Source organism: Parasteatoda tepidariorum, chromosome 8 (genome assembly GCF_982258835.1).
Source record: "Parasteatoda tepidariorum strain Cologne lab strain chromosome 8, Ptep-v5.0, whole genome shotgun sequence".
Lineage (NCBI taxonomy): Eukaryota > Metazoa > Arthropoda > Arachnida > Araneae > Theridiidae > Parasteatoda > Parasteatoda tepidariorum.
Genome location: NC_141762.1, coordinates 3,662,680 through 3,678,920, shown reverse-complemented (window position 1 = coordinate 3,678,920; position 16,241 = coordinate 3,662,680). Strand labels below are relative to the sequence as shown.

The following is a 16,241-nucleotide window of genomic DNA, read 5'->3' as shown; positions in this document are numbered from 1 at the left end:
GTGTAAATAAAGCACTTCTCTCTATAAACGAGTTGTTATTTTTGAAATGCCCTGTAATATCGAATTAGATAAAAGCATTTAACAAATCAATGGACTCAGAAGTATTGTGGTTCAGGGGATAGAGCACTTGACTTTCAATGAAGCGATCCAGGTTCAGATTCTGGCGATGGCTGGTCTATACGAATTCCGTGGCCGGCTCGCACCGAGTACAGTGCTGACAGAAAATATCCTCAGTGGTAGACGGATCATGGGATAGAGTCTCCCCTTTCCGACAGGCTAACCGTAGGAATTTTTCGTGGTTTTTTTTCTCCATGTAACGCAAATTAGAATTAGTTTTATTAAAAAGTTCTTTACGAAGGCAAATTTCTCCCAATATTTGATCTAGGAGTTACCTTGTCTTCTGGATTGGGTTCAAAATTACAAGGCTACGGAGCTGAATATTGGTAGTCGTAAAATCAGAATTAGATCAGCTATTTAAAAATATGAAATACAATCAATGAACCCGTTTGCCTGACATTTCACTAATCTTTTTTGTTTGAAGAATGGGCATCAAGCTCATGGATGCGTTAAATTTAATGTAATTCATTAACTAAAACGACATGGATAGTATTTTTGAACAAGTACCCCTGCATCACCCTTAGGTGTTAGATAGGCCAAAATGTGACTCCCAGAGAGTCGGAGTCATATCTGGTATTAAATGATAGTCATTTTTTTTCTTCAAAACATCAAACATGCCTAGATTTTTTTTTTCATTCCGACATGCATTTCTCAATATGTCCATCATTGTTAGAAGTTTGTACCACAATTTTATTTAGTACAGTGCCATCTAATAAACACAATGTAAACTTTTTGTTTGAATTGGGGAACTTTTTTAAAATAAATCAGGATCCCTACTTGGATAATTGAAATTTTACCCAATGACATCCAAAGGAGGCAAAATGGGGTCCGAATATGATTTAATCAAATGTAATTTTTATAAAAATATTTCACACATGTTTACATTCAATCAACCATCCATTACCATATTTTTTCAGACATTTTTTATAATAAATAAATTTGATCTAACTAAAACCGTAAATGATTAATTAAAAAAAAACTGAAAGGTAACAATTCTTATTAAATTAATACATTTTGATTAACTGGCTGATTCTCGGGCTCTGGCGATATCTAAAATAGCGGAGAATAACGCAAAAATAATAAGTTCATTTCTAGGAAAAGCTGAGTTCTCTGTTTTCTGTTATAACGTCACGGATTAAGTAAAAACTGAGATTTAACTGCTGACATTAAAACAGACTAGAAACTGATTTCACTGCATGTGAAAAACTCACAAAGATGAATGAAAACTTGATTGGCGAAATGTTTGCGAAAACTCGCCTATCAGGTTATCAATTTCATCTCCGAATTCGCAGACACAATTTTTTTGTATGCAGTGAAAATAGCACTTTCAAAGTTTTGCACAAATCACGCCATTAGGGCGCCATCTATCGATGAACTTACTTAATGACATGTCTGGATGAGCGAATTGCTACGCGGCGATAATACAAAGAATTGAAATCCAAATGATTCGCTTCATAAGGTCTGGATTAAGTATACTATGAACGTCGTCATAAGATATAGAGATCTTGTTGATACAAACTGATAAAAATATCTTGAAAAATGTCTGTCAAATATCACAATATTCAAGAGAAGCGGGAAAAATAGAAGTTGAGAGCCCTGTTCACGTCATAGTCAGCTGCTAGTCCTACCCTCACCAGCTCTTCCCTAGGTACAGACTCTCCCACTATATCACGCAATTGAGCTACACATGCCTCTAGGAGTGCAGAATCATGGGTCAATTCTTCCAGGGAGCTGGAGTCCGAAGCGCCACCTTCCTGAAAGGCAAAACATTTTTTTTTAAATTTCATTTTCTTTTAGTCCTTTCATTTCATTTAATTCGGCGAGGGTAGAATCTCGCCATTAGATACCGGCAAGGATGTCAACGTTTATAGTGCTCCTGATTGGCTGTTGAAAAATGGCATTTGTTTATGTTAGCAACTGTTCTTTCCCTTCTATTTAGATTAAGCCTAGCCCACCACCTTCTATATTCTTTCACAAAGAAATATTTGTTTTTTTTTCTTTTTTAACACAGTGGCATGATGGAAGTCATGCAGAACGTAAACAAACTGACAATGCAATGAAATTCAAAAATACACAAAATAAAAAGAATCATGGTTGCAATAAAATACATAAACATGTAATAAATCTCAGTTAAGCAAAAGAAGTAGAGAAGGAAGAGTAATACTTTAACAAATTCGATACGTGATATGGAGTTGAAATTTTATTAACGTCGCGTTAATAAACGTTAATTTCTGTTAAGAAACTTAACTTGATCTTAGCTTGCATTATCCAGAATACTAACTCGCCATCTTTTTCGTAAACAGTCGGCTAGCGCTCAAGTTCTGTGGCTATGTATCAAGGATCTTCTTCTTGAGTTGCAATGACCCAAATAAAATTTCGATCCTTTTCAAGCTGGCTAGAGTGGCGGAACCGAATTTTTTTCGGCTGAAGAACTCTAGTTAATCGTTCTTCTTTTATCGAAACTCCGTCATGGTAAATAATGATTACTAGCAATTATGGACTTAATAATCCAAAGTAAAACTACACATTGTTTCAAAAACATTGAATGGAAATAATAAAAAAAAAAATCATTTTTTTAGCAATAATTAGGGAGATTTAGCGCTTTTACGTTACATTCAGTACTCTCTCGTATGTAAGATTTGAAGCAACTGCCCGCGTTTATTTTAGATGCTACTTATCTTTAAGGCGTGATTTACGCTACAAAGATAAAGCTATAAGCACTCTGTTTATAGCTGTTAAATTTTGTTTTCTGTTGAAGCCGAACTAAAAACATGGAGACATGGAATGCGAATTTGAAGAAATGTATAAATAAAATACAGAAATGAATCGTGTGATGTTACATCAATTAGTTCATTCAATAAAAAAATAATTTTATTTGTCTTTGTTTAACATTTATGGTTTCCTAATTGCTCCATAAACTAAATATATTTTCGCTATTTTAAAATCATAAATTATATTTATATATTTTAATTATACAACTTAGTTAAAAGAAGTTAAATAATCAATAATTTTTTTCAAAAAATATTAATGAAAATAATAATAAGCAGCTTTCGCCAATAGCTGAATTCATCAAAATCTCTCAGAACCGCAGTAGAGTAAAGCATCTTGAATTGGGTACACTATAGCCTACGTCACAGGTTGTGTTATTCCCACTAAATTTAACCCATGAACGGCATTTTCTGCGAGCCTAACTTCAAGCCACAAATAAACAAACGAAGTGTTTGATTGTTTAAATAGCTGCTCGCCAGATTTTATTGCATTATAAAGAAAAGTAATTGATATTCGATTTTTGATTAATAATTGATTTATGTGGATAGTGGCATAGAATTTAGCATTGCGTCATGGTAAATGTTATTCCTACTAAGTGGAAGTAGTTGTTTTTTTTTTATATTATACCCAATTGTATGTCACAGCTTTAAAACGTCGATCGTATTTGATTTTGTGGTCGAAGTTTAAACTATATCCCGTGTAATTTACGGATTTTTGTAAAATCTCTTATTTTCATTGATATTTTTTCACGGGCGCATGTGCATTTCACTAGAACTGACTCACGCTCTCTAGAAGTGGAAAAAAAAAAGAATTGTTAAAAACGTTGGTAAAAGTTATAAAGGAAATATATCTCTATTGTTGAATTTAGTTTTTTTTTTCTTTTTCTAATTTTACTCTATCTTTTATTTTTGATATTTAAACAAGAAATTAAATATTTAATGGATCATTGATAGGATCAGAGTACATAATTATACGTTTCAAGAGACTTTGCTGTCCTAAAAAAATTTCCAACTCTCTGAACTCTTGAAACTCTTCCACTCAACCACAGGTTTCACCTTTTAGGAATCACTGAGCTAGGGGGTACTCAGATCTCTGATGGAGCTCCACACATGAGGATAATGCAAATTTCAGTCGTTTTCTAAACGTTACAAGAGCATAATTTCTTATATTTTATTCAGAGCATATAGAAATAAAATTTATCGTCAATCAAAATTTCGATCGTTATCTGATTAAATTTCAATTCTGGAGCACTGGGCTTAATAACGAAACATGTTTTAATCATTTCCTCACCATTACAAGCAGCATTTACGTCGTCGCCCTTAAAAGCCATATTTCCGACTAGCTAGAGCTCAGCCCAACGTGACTCGGATAGAACTTTCACCTTCCAACGAGGTGAACCGGGTTTGAATCCCAGCAATAACGGGTCGATACGAATCCCGCACCCGGCTCGCACCGGCCACAGTGCTGACGTAAAATTCCTCAGTAGTAGACGGATGATGGGTTGGAGTCCCCTTGTAAATTGTGGGAGCGTTTCGTGGTTTACCTCTAAATGTCACGCAAATGGGGCTCATTTCCATCAATAAGTCCTCCACGAAGGCGAATTTCTTCCAATATTTGATACAGGAGTTTCCTTGTCTTCCGGATCGGGTTCAAAACTACAAGGCTACGAAGTTGAACATTAGTCGTAAATCCAAAATTGGATTGGCTGTTCAACGACCGTTTTAAAATAAAATATTAAAAAAATATCATTTACTGCCAATCCCATACAATTTGCAGCTAGCGCGGAAGAGGAGAAGGCTTCTATCTGGGCTGATACACTCCCAGCAGCAATATCAAAATCATGAACAATTACTTATCGCTAACAATTTAGTTACGTCAATTTTTCTCTTATGAGCGAAATAAAAAAAAAATATTACCTCATTAGCTGAAAGGTTATTGGCCGAAAATAGTTCTTCTATGTCCAACAGGCTGGAGGACATTGAGCTCGGACTGTCGGCATTGAATAGTTGAGGACCGTCTTCACTTCGTTGGGAATTCCTAAAAATAACAGCAGATAAAAACACTTAATTTACGAAAATCCAAATTTTTTGATAAAACACAATTTTGCATGACAGATATCAACGAGAGAATATCACCTTATAAAAAAAATGAGAAAAAAAAGCATATGTTTCTTTGCAACTTTATTTACAAACTAATTTTAATTATATACCAAAGAATTTTACGATCACTCATTAAACAATGTGAGAAACCAATTAAAACTTTTTTGGACCAAATGTATGAAATTTCGCTCACTACGTTGTTATGTTGGTGGTTTTAAAATGAACGCATTATAAATCAACTTACTTTTACAAAGCATGGTAAAAACTTAAAAGAAAAAACATGGGCCTCAATCTATAGATTAGCTTTTCTGGGTTACATCGTTACACACATCTCGTCTTTAGTGGCCCAAACCTGGTAAGGGCACGCATTTAACTGAAGTACCACATTCACCCACATCAGGAAACGAAATTAACGGTGGTATAGAAAATTAATGTAAAAAAATATTCTCAGAGGTAGACGATCATGGGTTAGAGTGCCCTTGTCGTCAGACTAATCGTGGGAGGTTTTCGTAGTTTTTCTCTTCATGTAACGCAAAAGCAGGTTAGTTCCATCAAAAAGTCCCCCACGAAGGCACATTTCTATCAATACTTGATCCGGGAGTTACCTTGTCTTCGGAAATGGGTTCAAAATTACAAGGTTATAGAGATGAACATTAGTAATTGAACATAAGAACATTCGTAAAACCAAAACATTGGGTCAAATGTTCAATGATGGTTGTAAAATAACTTTTAAAATGTTATTTGTCTGTTTTAAACCACAGATAATTCTTCTCGGCAAGATGATATACAATCATCGCATTACTTCAAAGCACTTAAACTGTGGCTTTTTAAAAATTTTCTTTGGCTACAGAGCTTCGAAAAACCATTTTAATAACTTTCTTAACTCCTTTTTCTGAAGGAGGAGTATTGTAGCATACCCCCCTCACAAAACAGTTTGGAAGAAGACTTTGGCTGCTGCGAAACACAAGGCGCATCTTTTTAGATTGGGTTTCGAATTTTGCCCTTGCCTACGTAACATATTTACTAAAATGGATTAGCTTTCATGAATTCCATAAATTTGACTTGTTCAAAAACATTTTACTTTTATGTTGAATAACTGAATAAAAGTAAAATGTTTGAAAACATTTCACTTTTTAACGATGATAGAGAGAGATAACTCCTTAAAATAAATAAAATTGGACCACTTTTAACATAATTAGTTTTTTTCCCCTATTATCTAGAATTACAAACACACTTTATTTCCCCAATAATAAGTTTAAAAAAATATCATGCTTAATAAATAAAGACAGCAAATTGAAATCAATGAATTATACTAAATTTTGCGATAAAAACATTCCGTATAGTTGTTAACAGTGAATGACCGAAATGGGTGAATGTTGACAATCACATACTCGCTTCGGTAAATGTCCGAAATATATACTAGGTCTAGTGAAGTGCCTGATGTACCCTACACTGATGTTTCTTTGGTTCAGTGCCAATGCCCAGTACTAAGAACTTCGATGTTTTTATTAAACTATCCTCAGCAGACATTAAAATATTGAATAAATATAATAATATCAATGAATAAATTTATATAAAATAGGATACAACAAATATTTCTGACATTCACCAAAGCGACTATGTGATTATTGACATTCATCGGTGAAAGTCGACATTCCCATGGTTTTGGTCATTCACGGTAACAAAGTAATAGTTCAAAAAAAAAGTATCAATGACAGGCAGAGACCTTAAATCAACCCAAGTAATCATTTCTTCTACTTCTGACTGTAGTTCATCAGGCAAATCATAGAAAACTTCACTTTTGGCTAAATCTTTATGCATGGCTATGAATTCCAAAGTAGCTGTCTGAAAAATGAAAATGAATTGCATAATTCTATTTCTCTTCTTGCATGATTCAAACATAAATAAAGACTAAGGGGGATGAATGGTTTAGGTCCATGTAAGCTGGCAGAAATACGGCAGAAATTGATTTATTTTTGTCATCAGTTATAAACTTAATTACACTATTACCATATTATTTTTTATGTTTTATTAATTTAAATATAACTGGAAGATTACGATCATTTCAAATCACATTCATAATCAAAGAATCAAAATCTTAAATTTTTTTTCACTCGATGGATGGTTGACTGAATGTAAAAAATAACAAGCTTTCTAAAACCGGAGGAAATTTAAGAAAACTTCTGGTGCATTCTTTCTCTTATGTTTTGCCGTTAGGCGTACAGGTTTAATATTCTAGGGAAGTTTTATTATTGTAATTTGTTATTAATTTTACTATTCATAAGAGTTTCCTGTAATTTAAAAATTATAACACGTCGTGAGCATATAACAAGTTTTAGAAAATTAATATCAAAACAAAAATAAAGTGTAAGGTATACCACGTTTTGAGTATTATACCTTATTTGGCTATATTTGTGTAAAATATCAAAGTTTGATTTTTGGGTTGCATTGCATAGAGAATGCTTGCGAAGTCTTCCGAATTCATTTGTTGTTTGTTTCGTTGGAATTTAAACAGAAGGAATGCGTTATATTGTAAACACTATTAGTAAAATAATATTGGATGGAGCACTTTTTCAAGTTTCGGCGTAAAAATAACCCAGAAAATCTACTACGAATTTTAATCCTCACTGCCATCTGTGCTTAAGCTTAACACGGTCAACCATCGTTACAAGGCTGGGATAGCCTGGTTGGTAAGGCACTGGGCCCATGATCAAGGGGTCTAGGGTTCGATCCCCGTAGAGTAAATCGGGACTGATGCACGTTAAATCTGTCGATTCACAAAGTCTTCCATGTTCCCATAAGAAATCATACCCCTGAGTCTTCTGGATTGGTTCAAAATTACAAGTCTACGGAGTTGAACATTAGTAGTCGTAAACCCATAAAATAGCTGTTCAACGACGGTTATGAAAACCAATGCATACAGAATCTCCATGGCTCAGGGGATATAGCGTTCGCCTTCCAATGAGGTGAACCGAGTTCGAGTCGCAGCGAAGGCTGGTCGACACGAATTCGCATTCGGCTTGCACCGACCACGGTGCTGACGTGAAATATCCTCAGTAGTGGACGGATCATGGGTTAGAGACCCTTTGCCGTCAGGCCAACCATGGAAGGTTCACGTGGTCTTCCTCTCCATGCAACGCAAATGCTGGTTAGTTCCATTAAAAAGTCGTCCACGAAGGAAAATTCCTCCCAATACTTGATCCAGGAGTTCCCTTGTCTTCTGGATTGGGTTAAAAATTACAAGGCTATGGAGTTGAACATTAGTAGTCGTAAACGAAAATGGTTGGCTGTTCAACGACGGTGTGTACTGCATACATTTTAAATGTTAAGAAAGCCATCATTTATTAACTGCTATTTCAGTTTTCTTCGAAGTGGTAATATTTTATTAGCATTTAATTCAAAACATTAAAATCACAGATTATGAATTAGCAAGAATTTTTTAGGAAAAATTACTACTGCTCCGCCCTTTAATAGTTTTACCTAATCTAGATTCGTAACACGGAATTCCTTAAAATTTAAAAGTAATAGTTCTATTGGGAGTTTTTTTTTCTCGATGAATCTGTTACCTGATAAGCACCTACAACACGTAATTTTATGGAAAAGTAAATGTCGAATAAAAATGACTATTTAACAGTTTTTATGTTTAATTTTTCATATAAAAAATTCTCTGAAACAAAGGTGTTTCCTAATTTCACAATTAAATGATTAAGAAATGATTAACTCTTTCATTTATAGGCTGATCTAAATGACGTATAGATTGAAGTGATGCAATTTTGTGATATAATCTTAAAATGGTGTACCATTTCATAACCATACAATTATTAATTTTTAACATAAATTTTTAAGCACTTTTTAATAAATCAAATGACATGAAAAATTAGATTTAGGATTTAAAAAAAATCTAAAATTTCAGAATACATAGAAATCAATTCAAACATTTTTGTTCATAATTAATACATTAATTTTAAATTTTTTTTTTAATTTTATTGAAATTCCTCATTATATCACATTTTTGTCTTTGAGACAAGGCTTACAACTTTTTGCAAAATAATTATTATAATTTAGCGAGTCAATCAAAAGATATGAAGAGCAATGCGGCAAAAATAAAACAACATTTAAGTACCAAAACTTTGAACCATTATAGCGGTTAAACTGTAAAAACTAGCTTTTCTAAACTTCTCCTATTCCATCCCTCTAATTTTGGTGATAAAAATCCAAATTTGATGGAAAAAAAGGTATGTTTCTTCAGAAAAAGTGCATTTTATTGTTCGAAATACGCCTATTCCGGTCTTGGTTACAGTTAACTATTAACATAATTCAAGAGATTTCTTTGATCTTCTCTCTGTTTCCTATATATTGAGCAATATACTGAGATATTGCTATCACATTTTACAGAAAGAAAATCCGACCCACCATTCAAAAATATAAAAGTTTTTTTCCTTGCTGACAATACGTGTAAGCAATCTTAGGATAGGTTCATGTGTCAGAGATCATCTATATCAACTTAAATGAGGGCTTTCATATTGTTAATCAGTTAAGCCAATTGAACTTACGAACGCTCTTACATTTAACATGTACATTTGCCACCATGACTATTATAATTCCATTTGTGTGGATACTCACCCTAAGAGATCTGGCATTGAATTGATCGGCGATGCCAAGAAGAAACAGAGCAGAATCTTCGTCTACGAGGTTTTTCAAGGCTTCCTCCGATATCTGTTTCAGGCAGTCCACCTTCGAAGAAAAAAAAAAGCACTCATTTATTCACGAAAATTGATTTGAAATAATTTCATAAACGAGATTAAAAAAGCAGGAAATGAGACGTGGAACTTTGACTGCCGTGAAATCTGATGTAGATGGAAATTCCCTTGCTCACTGTTGCTCGATAGCGGGTATTTTTGAGTGCTAAAAGACGCCGTACTAACCTTATGGAAATTAATTTTCAGTTAAATTGGCTAAAAATTTAATATGTTGCTGTTCAAAACATTCTGATCAAAAGTTCTCATTGACAGAAAAACCATAGTTTCCGAGATACGAAGCCTCAAATCATAAATAATAATTTTCTAATTCCGTCCTGACATTAGCATTAAACAAGGAAACTGAACAAAAAGTAGCTAATAATGAACTTTTAAATTGAAAGTTTAGATTAAATAATGATAAAGCTAGTAGCAGGTCAGAACGTCCAAAAATAAATGAGTATCTAGCAATACTTTTCTTCGCATTCACCTAAGCCAATGCTGCCATCTTCAAGCACCTTTCATCACAGTGATAGAGTGTTCGTCTACTAATGAAATGAACGGGTACCCACCACAGTGCTGGCGTAAAAATTTCTACAGTTGCAGACGGATCATGAGTTAGAGTCTCCTTGCCGTCAGGCTAATCGTGGGATATTTTTGTGGTTTTCCTAATATATAACGATAATGTGGGCGAGTTCCATCAAAAAGCCCTCCACGAAGACAAATTTCTCCTAGTACTTGTTCCAGGAGTTCTCTTGTCTTCTGGATTGGGTTCAAAATGACAAGTCTACGGAGTTGAACATTAGTAGCCATAAAACCAAAAATTGAATCTGCTGTTAAATGACGGTTATAAAATTAAGTCCACAGTGTCTATATTTCTTATGATTGACGCCCCGTATCTCGAAAATGATTCATTTTTTAAATTTGTGTCAATGAGAATTTTTTTCGCAGAATATAACATTTTTAGTCAATTTGACACAGAAATAAATTCTATAAGATTTGAGCTTGATCTTTTTTGGCTAAAGAACGGACCTTTGTAATATTGACTAGCAACTGCGCTCGTGATCTCTGATATCAATGTCTTTAAGTCTGAGGTAGAAGGAAATTCAATTTCTCACTGATGCTCGGCTACAAATTTTCATTTTGGCTATTATTTGGCTAAGTAATGGATTATTTAAAATCATTGTCTAGCAACTGCGTCAGGTGATTTATGATATCAATGTCGTGAGGTAGAAGGAAATTCAATTCCTCACTGTTGCTCGGCTACAAACCTATTTTTGGTTATTATTTGGTTAAAGAACGGACCATTATAATTTCGTTACCTAGTCATTGCCAAGTGATCTTTGATATCAACGTCCTGAAATATGATGTTAAAGAAAATTCAACGTTCAAAAAAATCTTTCTCTGTAGCTTTGTAACGGGCATTTTCGTTCGTGAAACTTGACTCAATTGTAATTCGTCATTGCGCTAACATTTTTTTTTCAAATAAAGAGAACATCTTCATTTATTAAAAGTAAATGATAAAAAAACACGGTGTGGTAATTTTTCGCTCTCCCTATGAAGCATTTTTAAAGCAACATACTTATTTGACAACAAAATTTTTCTTAACACCGTAGAATGATCACTTCTTGCGAGTTGAGTAACTTACCTCATACCTATCAGATAGCTGCATGAGATCTGCCAGCTGTTCGGTGTTCAGTTGTCCAGTATCCACCTGTCCTCCGTACACATATTCTAGGAAAATCATAAAAAGCTCTGGGGTTGTGTCATGAACAATGATTTTTCTGAAAAGTGAATCCTGCTGTATAATATTATTAATACTTAGATATTGACATCATTGTAAATACAGTGATACCATACTAAATATTTATTGGTACCATACTAAATACAAATATTAAAAATTTTATGGCCTAAATATAACATATGCATTCTAAATATCATAAACCATGCACAGTAACGTGAAAAAAAAAACGAACGTGGAAAGAACGTGCTTCCTCTAATCAGGTAGTTAGAAATATAATTGCCTGATGAGAGGACATCCTAAACACGTAGATTTATATAATTGTGCATGCTGTTGAACATAGCCATTGTTCTTAAGCTTTCTCAGCGCCATCTGTCGACTACTTTGAAACTAATTTTAAGAATTTAGTGGTGATTAAACCTTGTGATTTTCAAATCGTCGATCATTATCGGAGACCAAATATTTAAATGCCTCTCTCCACTGTTATCGATGTATCACAGTTGTGAGGATCCATATTTTTGCTATTCAACAACCTTTTGAGTGCGAAACAAGCAACCTTTTTACAGCAAACATAAAATTCGCTCTCAAATAAGTTTGAATTCTTCCCCCCCCCCGGCCTTTTCACGCAATGAATATATTTACTCTCTTTTTCCAATATATTTGAAATGTGTGTCGACTTTAAATACATCAACATTTTTAATAGTTTTTCATAATAAAATAAATGAATTCCTCTTACTTGTCTATGGATTCTTTCATACCACTTAGAAGAGCCTTCTTAAACCAATCACACCGAGACGCTATGACAATGCAGTGAGCTTTGATTTCTCTCGAATCTTGCCTCTCAGAATCTATCAGGAGGGGAAAAAAGGAATCTCAAAAAGAAGATTGCAATCAGGTGGATCGGAAAGTATTTTTGGCGAATGAAAGACTCTTATAGTGAATAAATATTTTATTAAATGATATAACATTTATTCTAGCCTTTTGTTCGATCTTTCTGGAAGTAATTCCACGCTAATAAAATTTTTGTTCTATGCTGACTATGTTCTATGTTCTCCGCTTTCAGCCGGTTTATCTTTTCTACTTGCGTTTAAATTTTTACAAACAACCCTTTTCTCCTCCCCAATGATAATGTGTTTCAAAAATGTAACATTTTTTGGACGTTTGAGAAGCAAATCAAAGACGTCAACGCACATGAGGAACCCATGTAGAGAATTTTAAGATTAAACCTAGACGTTTGAAATTGTCATGAACGGTCGAAATCGTTAATTTAATCTCTCAGTAATCTCACGAATTGTTTGCCTTTATTGGCTCTTCTTTAGCCTAAACTGGCGGAGTGCTTTCCGTGCATCTAAATCAAAATTTTGCCTGATCGAAATTTTGCAAACCAGTTTGGTCACTGGCGTTAACTACCGTGCATTAGAAAAATCAATGTAAGCGACAAAAAAAAATTCAGATTTGTATACATTTGATTTTTTTTGTATGATAAGCTCTACATGTAGCATTAATTTTTTTCTCCAAAATAATTTCTGTTTTATTATTTTTTTGAAATTCGGTTTTACCATTCGTGGCAATTGCAAAAGAACGAAAATAGTTAACAAGCCACATTTCTCTAACTCAATCGTTAAACACTAACTTGGTTTTTTTTTTAATTGCACGACAATACATCTACTCCATACATATTGGCTAACTTTTGTTTTTGCTTGAACAGCATTCATACCTTTTCGACAGTAAAAAGTAATATATGCCGAAAATGTTGCCTTTTACTTTCCTTGTTTGAAAGGAAGACTCTTGCATAGAATCAATCAAACTTTACTACAGGCAAGTCTTGTTATATCAGCTTTTAAAATATACACTAATTTATGAGGCTTAAGTGGCAGTCAAAATGTATGAGGCTTAAGTGACAGTCAAATGAGTTGGCAGTCAAAATGTATAACTAATTCCTGCTTGGTAAAAACGAAATTACTTTCCGAACAACTCAATACACTATAAAAGTTCATCACAACTTAAATTGCACTTATTTTAACTTAATTTGCATTGAACTTGTGGCGTTGCGGTCTGAAATGCGAAGTCCGAACTACGAATCTCTGACGTTGGACTACGTCACTTGCAGCCGATAATTGACGTAAATCTCATACCGGAATGGAGATATGCGTGAAGGGCGAAATCAGCAAAACGCGCACAGTATGTTTTGGATATAACTTGGCTGCCTCCCCACAGCTTGTCTCTCCCCGTCGGTTCTAGTTAGCAGTCTGGCATGTTCTCGCCGGTTACCTTTTCGCAGTTTCTTTCTATGCTGCTTCAATGTTAAAGTGGTTAAGTTTTATATATGTTAGAATGTTTTAGTTAAATTTACAAATTTCCTAAATGTTAATAAAGATAGTTATTTATTTAAACTTAGTGTTATTTATGAAGAAACCTATAATCCGTTCTCAGGAACATTTTCATGTGGAAGGCTTTTCTAAAGTTAGATTTCTTTTTAGAGTTTAAGTGGGGACTCTAAGAAAGATACCAAACAACCCACAAGTGGTGACCTGGACTTAGAAGTAGTGACACTCTTCTGAATCAAAGAATATGTGGAATTATGGATTACCATTTTTATTGAACGTGGCTGGCCTACCTGGTACGCAGTGAGTAGTTACTTCCTCGTTAATGTTTCTCTTTTTCAGAGCTGTGCATTGTGCCATTTTTATAGGTTTTAATGTTTCTATACACTAGTGCAATTTAAATGTAATCGTAGTGAATTAAATTAAATTCTCATGGACTTGTAAACAATTGAGTTAAGCAATACAATTTGAGTTTGAATTCATAAAGTACAATGTAAAATTGAATTAATGCTTACGTAAACTATTCATATTTTTTCTTGAATAATGTACTAGTTTTTAATACATTTTCAAAGGCATTTAAATCGTTAACTTGATAGTATAATGGCCGAAAACGAAATAGCCAGAGTTGCATTTTGAGCTCCACCCGTTTGGAAAACCGAAATAAATTTATGGTTTCTTCAAGTAGAATCAAATTTTGTGATGTCAGGAATTGAAAAAGAATTAACAAAATTCCACTGCGTCATTGCAGCGTTAGATATGGAAGTTCTTTCTTATGTAAAAGATATCGTTGAGGTTCCACCTACAGATAATCCATACACGGTTCTTAAGGAACGTATTGTAAAACGTTTTACACAGTCCGAAAGTTCGCGATTGAGGACTTTGTTACAGGAATTGTATTTAGGTGAGAAAAAACCAACACAACTATTACATGAAATGAGATCGTTAGCTGGTAGTCAAATATCTGACGATGTCTTAAAAACATTGTTTATTCAGCGACTCCCTATTAATATTCAGCAGATATTGTCAATTAGTAAAGACAAACTTGATGATTTGGCTCAAATCGCGGATAAAATAAACGAAGTTTCTTGTTTCGGTACTTCAAGTACAGAACATAATACTTCTTCCGTTGATTTAAAAAGGTTACAATCTCAAATTTCCGAACTTTCCGAGAAAGTTGAAAAATTGACTTTTCGACAAAAAAGTTACAATGGAAGTAAATTTCGTCAACGGTCTGGTTCAAGGCCTCGTTCGAATTCGAATAATGTCAATAAAACTTCGGAAAAGCAATATTGTTGGTACCATTTTAAATTTGGTAAAACTGCTAAAAAATGTGTCGGTAAATGTTCATACTCGAAAAACTGAATTCCGCTGCTGTTTCGGTGACGACAGATAGTGGGTTAAAGTTCAGTCGCCTCCACATATTTGACCAAAAATTAGGTTTTTAGTTTCTAGTTGATACTGGCGCGTCAATTTCAGTTTTTCCACGCGACCCACACATTCATAAGCAACCGACTACGGAGATAGCAATCTACGCTGCGAACGGAACAAAAATAAACACATACGGTTTTCGTAGATTAACGTTAGATTTTGGTTTAAAAAGGCAATTCAAATGGAATTTTGTTATTGCTGACGTAGTGCGACCTATCTTGGGTGCAGATTTTTTAGAATTTTTTGGGTTATTGGTGGACATAAAAAATCGCAAATTGATTGATAGTACTTCGAGATTTTCAGCTAAAGGTACACGGGTTCGCGGAAAATCGTTAGGTTTAACTACGATTTGCGGAAATACTGAGTATCATAGACTTTTGTCAAAATTTCCCGGTATTACAAATCAATCTTTTCTAAAGAGTCCTAAAAAGCACAATGCTACTCATTCTATCATTACAAGAGGTCCACCGGTTTGTGCAAAGGCTCGACGTTTAGCCCCAGACAAACTTAAAGCAGTTAAAAAAGAGTTTGACATTCTTATAGAACAGGGCATAGTTTCTCCTTCAAATAGCCCATGGTCTAGTCCCATTCATTTAGTTAAAAAAAATAATGATGAATGGCGGGTATGCGGCGACTATCGAAAGTTAAATTCGGTCACTTTAGAGGATCGTTATCCCATACCGCATATTCAGGATTTTTCATCTGACTTAGCTGGTAAAACTATATTCTCAAAAATTGACCTGGTAAAAGCTTACCATCAGATCCCATTAGACGTGGATTCAAAATCTAAAAGTGCGGTAATAACACCTTTTGGTCTTTACGAATACAATTGCATGTGTTTTGGATTATCAAACGCAGCGTAAACTTTTCAAAGGTTTATTGATCAAATTCTACGCGGATTAGATTTCGTGTTAGTCGCTTCCGCAACTGAAAGTGAGCATATGATGCAATTGGAACAAATTTTCGAGCGATTGAACTCGTTCGGTATTATTTTAAACGTCGAAAAATGCGTGTTCGGCCACCAGGA

The 16,241-nt window shown here is 34.1% G+C and overlaps 1 protein-coding gene across 1 annotated transcript in view; it reads right to left on the bottom strand.

Annotated features, from left to right (window-relative positions):
- Window positions 1-939: 939 nt before the first annotated feature.
- Window positions 940-16,241, bottom strand: part of LOC107452391 (uncharacterized) — a 61,134-nt gene continuing 45,832 nt past the window's right edge. Inside the window, exons 17-22 of the mRNA XM_016068853.5 lie at window positions 12,199-12,310; window positions 11,370-11,505; window positions 9,609-9,719; window positions 6,712-6,830; window positions 4,803-4,923; window positions 940-1,871 (exon numbers count right to left, since the gene is read on the bottom strand). Of these exons, the coding sequence (XP_015924339.2) occupies window positions 1,680-1,871; window positions 4,803-4,923; window positions 6,712-6,830; window positions 9,609-9,719; window positions 11,370-11,505; window positions 12,199-12,310 (791 nt within the window). The 3' untranslated portion in view covers window positions 940-1,679. The remainder of the gene's footprint in view (window positions 1,872-4,802; window positions 4,924-6,711; window positions 6,831-9,608; window positions 9,720-11,369; window positions 11,506-12,198; window positions 12,311-16,241) is intronic.